At 33.4% G+C, this 5,727-nt stretch overlaps 1 protein-coding gene across 1 annotated transcript; it reads right to left on the reverse strand.

The window, feature by feature from the left end:
- Window positions 1–1,472: 1,472 nt before the first annotated feature.
- On the reverse strand, window positions 1,473–5,313 carry LOC133519997 (multiple inositol polyphosphate phosphatase 1-like). The gene is made up of 5 exons (XM_061854229.1): window positions 4,990–5,313; window positions 3,224–3,624; window positions 2,986–3,066; window positions 1,839–2,296; window positions 1,473–1,727 (listed from the first exon to the last, which is right to left on the reverse strand). Exons 1-5 carry the CDS (start codon window positions 5,159–5,161, stop codon window positions 1,562–1,564), a joined length of 1,278 nt encoding a protein of 425 aa, XP_061710213.1. The 5' UTR covers window positions 5,162–5,313; the 3' UTR covers window positions 1,473–1,561.
- Window positions 5,314–5,727: the final 414 nt, after the last annotated feature.

The following is a 5,727-nucleotide window of genomic DNA, read 5'->3' on the forward strand; positions in this document are numbered from 1 at the left end:
CCTTTGTCCTCTAATAACCGAGCCGGTTTGGATCGTTAAAGACAAGACGTTGCTGATCTCATTCCTTGAAAGTTTTGGTACGACCTTTGTTAGCTTAATGTTAAATCATTTTCCTCAAATGACGTTATATTTTTGGAACGAAGTTCCTTATCGGACGGTGTGCGGATGGGGGCTATGATTCAGTCAAATTATGCTGAAAAACAAATTATATCCAAATTGAAACTAATCCACCCCCCCCCCCCCCCCCATTTAGCATGAAATATGTCCCGGTCGACAGTTTTTATTTTTTGGGAAAAGGATACATTTGTGGAATAATAAATAATAATAAATAAATAGTATAGGACATTAATACACAAATTGACTAAGCTCCACAGTAAGCTCAAGAAGGCTTGACGTGTTATGGGTACCTACTCAGACAACGAAATACATAGAAAACATACCTACATGACTCAGGAACAATTATCTGTGTTCCTCACACAAATACATGCCCTCACCGGGATTGGGACTGTCGGCTTCATATGCAGGGTCACTACCCACTAGCCCGGACCGGTCATCAAGAAATAAAATGTTGATAAAAGAAATAAATATTTTTCGACATTCTATTTTGCAAAAGTTATGTACAAAATTTTTGAAATTAGAGTTTGGAAATCATAAAATAAAAAAATAAACTAGGTTTTCATTAAATTAGGTTTTCATTTTTCGTTGCTACCCCTATCCTATTACCGCCTATTTAATTAGATACCTACTTACAAACCTATGAAAACATATTAAATTCCTATTAGTGGTATCGTTTGAAAATGTAAAATACTGTAATATATAGAGAATTAAGTACTTAATGCGTTTTAAGTAAAGACACAATAGTCATAAACTCTGTAAACGATTTCCAGTTCTATGAACCCATCCTAGAATTTCTTAGAATGATGTCTGGACATTTCCAGTGAATTCCCTAGACAGCTTGAGCTTTATATTCGTAAGTACGGAGTTATAAGTTAGAAGCGAACTCTTTATTATCGGAATTTTATTTTAAAGTAGTATTAAGTGCATTCAGAACGTTTACAAGTGGTTTATTTTTATTTTAACATCAAAAGGGACATAAAAACGGTTCAATACTGAGATAAAACGTTTTATATTTCATATAATATGGATACTTAATTATTTTTCATGCTCTGAAAGAGGGTCATTGTTGTTCTAAAAAGTGTGCAGAAAGTGATACGTTTCTGCACGAGAGAATTTTACTTTCAAAGTATGATTTTTTTTACGATAGTCACTTGAAATTGAAATTTAAATAGACTTGTTACATACAATTTTCATTCTGATATTTAACTCCCCATTCCATAAATAATGATTTTTTTTATCTAAATTATTATATAATTAGGCGCTCGAGTCCCTTAGTTATCAATCTAATATTGTTACACTCCATGTCTTAAAAGGGAAAATCGGAGCTCAGAAAGATAGACTTATAAGTACTCATAAATGTTTAATCTAGTATTTATTTTATCAAATCAATGTTCTCATATTGTTTCTTTTATTATGGTTTGCATGCTAAATAATGATGGACCACTTATTTTAAAGCAGTTGTCTTATTATTAGACGTAATCTCACGAAATGGACTGAGTAATTTTTCGAATTCCGCCCAAGAGCAAATTCCTCCTTCGCAAACTGATCGTATCGGCTCTTCATTCATGTAGAACATGACGTGGTAGTCACTGGACTTCTTAAACGCACATCTAAAATCAGAACATTAAGGTATATACATGAACAATATGGTCAAAAATACGTCAATAGGTACATTTAAATTTTAAACAAATAGATATATGTATTTAATGATTTATACGTACTTGTTTAAAACCATGACAATATTTGCTGCATGAGGATTGTTTCGGCTGGTTCTCCAATATCGATCTCGTTTTTTATCAGCTGCTGTAATAGGCTTGCTATCTTTGAACCAACCAAGAGCTGTATAGACCATATCCATTATTCTGGAGTGCGTAAAATATGCCGTTATTATTCTACCTTTACCAGCTTTTGCCAATTGAAAACTCTCTAGTAGATCTGCTAAGGGTATTTGACCGTTCATCTCTGCGTTTTGACGCCCATAACCATATTTGTAGTAATGTTCTAAGTCTCCGATGTATTCTAAAACTTTGAGGTCCTCGGTCGTAAATAGGGCACACCAAGGACTGGCCTTGTTGTTCAGTCCCGACCAAGAATACCGACATAAATCATATACAGCAGTTATGTTGTCGCTGGTTAGGCTAAATTCGATACCCAGTCGCCTTTGGATCCTATCTTTCGCCTATAATAAAAATAGGATATATTAAAAACTTGGTTAGCAAGACTTTTTATTCAAATGAATGTAATTTTATTAGTTATAAATAAAGTAAAAAATAACTATTTGGAGAAGTGTTATATCTATTTTTAGTTATTGTGTAGCAGTATAGTTTAAAAATATTTACTTACTTGTTTATTATTTGTTATTATTAAAAAATAAAAGTAGTCGCATTACAATATATTTAGTTAGTTTATCTGAATATAAATAAATGTGACATATTCAAATTAACTGTATTATGTTACACTTTTTAACAGCTAAACTCTTTTAAAGCCGGACCTGTAAGGCTAAGATGGTAGGCTCTTTATCATTTGTCACCATGCCTGTCACGTTCTAACAATTATGTAAGTGCGAAAGTGACCAGCATAGTGACAAGTGATAAAAATGGAACCATGCTGCCACCGCAGGAATATATGATCATTGTCAAGAGGGCGCTGTTATTCTCATGTATAGGGTGACAGTTCAGTTTAGTATGAAAAAAATTGTTCCAGTGAAATTCCGCAACATGGCGCGGGATCATATACTGGTCAGGCTTTACATTGCTATAAATATCGTCATGAGACTAGTTAGAATTTTTATGGGAAAAAAAATATATATATATTACTTTTTCAATCAATAAAATAAGGGAGTAAATACAATGAGACAAAAGTACTTACTGCTAGATAGTCTGAGGAAATTTTATATTTGTTCGTTTCTTTGTTCCAAGCGGGATCTTCTTCGGAATCAGATTTGATCGGCTGTAAATTTTATAAAACAATATCAATCTAATTTGTTAAATTTTTACTATGTTATTAGCTAGGCACATGCCTACACATACATATATGTACGCACATAATACGTCCGTTAGATTTTTCTAGCAGACGTATTTGGCTGATACATCTGTTAAGCACTTACATCCATAAGATCATCCATTACTACATTTTTGCTTCCAAGCCCCTCCAAAAAGGCTTTAGCACTTTCTTTAACCCAATGATGATGAGTTGGTGTGAATCTGTAATTAGCTCCTTCTAGTTCGTTCAGCTTAGAATAAACCTGTTTCAATCTGCTAGCGATACTAAACATTTCCTGGCGCCCCTCATCATGTAAAGCGCTTGTTTTATCAAACATATTGTTATCAATGACCCAGTCTCGAAGATTGTCGATATCTTGAGCGCAAAGTGAACACCTGCCGTTTTCGTAACTTGAGACAACGAGGTCACGAATAGCGATTGCTTCCTTCATCCTTATGGCTGATTTTGGATCAGGGTATGTTTTACCGTTGCGAAATATGCCCCAGATACTGATCGGTTCACATTCTGTTAAAAATATTATAAAAATTAGTTGATTAACATTTATAAGTCACTTCGAATTCTTATCTTATTAATGAGCAATTCTTGTATATATGTATATATATTTATATATTACAGAGATCTCGGAAACGGCTGTAAATATTTCGATTAAATTTGCTATATGGGGATTTCGGGGGTGTAAAATCGATCTTGCTAAGTCTTATCTCTGGATAAAATCGCATTTTTGGGTTTTTTTATGTTTTCTGAGCAAAGTTCGGTCTCTCAGAAATTTATTATAATATAAAAAAAAAAAATTCATTGCCCGTCCAAAGAAAACAACCGGCCAAATGCGTTTCGAACAAGTTAATCAACAAACAAAAAGTCACCACTAATATAATTAATTTAAATTTATAAATTATAAATAAATATTTGTGGCCTATCCTACACAGATAAACCTAGCCCCCAACTATGCAAAGCTTTTACTAGGGGTAGGAGGCGACGATATAGGTAAATACCGACGTAAATAAATACATACCTAGTTACATTGATAACATCCACAACACGGGAACAAATATTCGTGATTAACACACAAATAAATGCCCTTTCCTGGATTGCAACCCGGGAGCTTCTGCTTCGTAGGCAGTCGCTATACTATCGACTAGGTTAGGTAGTAGGTATGTATGTAGGTAGGTACGCCATTAAAAAATGTGCTATTAACAGAAACCGTAGAATCCATAAAATTTACAATCAACAAAGAAAACTCTACTTGTTGTCTTATTATAGCGAGCGGGATACATACTCGTATTTTTACCTTTGGAAGCGACTATTTATAATATGGTAAGAACACAGTTTTAGGTTTTATAGGAGTCGCGATAGTGTTCTACTGATATGACAAATCTTAAGATATAATCTAATTATATCTTAAGATTGCTGCATGAGGCATGCATTTTAATCCCTAGTACACCTGTGATTTACATCAATATGTAAATTAAAAGAAGGATTTCAATTTTGTTTTTGCACCCAGTATAAGCCTTCTTAATTCATGCACATTTTAATTCATTTTATTTTGTTACTAAATTTAGTAAAATTACTGGTATAACTGTAGGAAATTTTGGTAGGTTCGACCAATGGGACCAATTAAATAAAACTGTTTAAAGTTCTTAACTATGAAAAATAAAAAAAAATCAAGGTCAAGGGTAAAAATTTGGGTGCACGTAGTTGCTCAAAAATATGTTCCATAACTCTGAAGACGATGAAGTACAACTTATAGGACTTATTTTTGAGTAAGTTGTGTGAACCCATATTTTCACAGTTGACTGTACCAATTTTTTTTATAAAAATCACATGTATAATACATAATTACACAACAGTATAATAAATAAGTATACTTGCCTGGTATATTTATGACGGAGTCCCGTATATCACCTCGTACTGCATTGTAAGGAGTTTGTGTCGAAAAATATCTATAAGAACATGCCGTGTTCCAATAACAAAATGACGATAACGCAATATCTGCGTATAGATACAAAATAAACACTATTAAATTAAATTTTACTGGCATCATATTTTCAATGGTTAACAAAAACACGTTATTTCTGGGCTCTGCCTCTGCTCAATGACGAGCGAGTGCACAATAACAAAGTTATATGACATTTTAGTAGGCCAAAAGACTGGTTTGACTTGTGTATCCTAATTAATCCTAATATAAATTCAGACATCTTTTTTTTCTTACCAGGCAAAATTTGTTATTATTTGACGACCTTTTTTATAGTATAGATAGTTCTCTGGCCTGGTGGGGTGCCCTGCCTATGAAGCCGATGGTCCTGGGTTTGAATCCCGGCAAGGGCATTTATTTGTGTGATGAACACAGATATTTGTCCCTGGGTCATGGATGCTTTCTATGTATTTATATCGTTATCTGAGTCGTGTCTGTTATATTATCGTTGTGTTATTATCTTTGTCTCAGTACCCACAACACAAACCTTCTATAGCTTACCGTGGAACTTAGTCAATTTGTGTAAAAATGCCCGTAAAATATTTATTTTATTTTTTTATCAGTTGGTATGAACACCGTATTTGTATCTAAATAACGAATTTGACACAATGTTACGGTCAACTATATACCTACCT

Source organism: Cydia pomonella, chromosome 7 (genome assembly GCF_033807575.1).
Source record: "Cydia pomonella isolate Wapato2018A chromosome 7, ilCydPomo1, whole genome shotgun sequence".
Taxonomy (NCBI): Eukaryota; Metazoa; Arthropoda; class Insecta; order Lepidoptera; family Tortricidae; genus Cydia; species Cydia pomonella.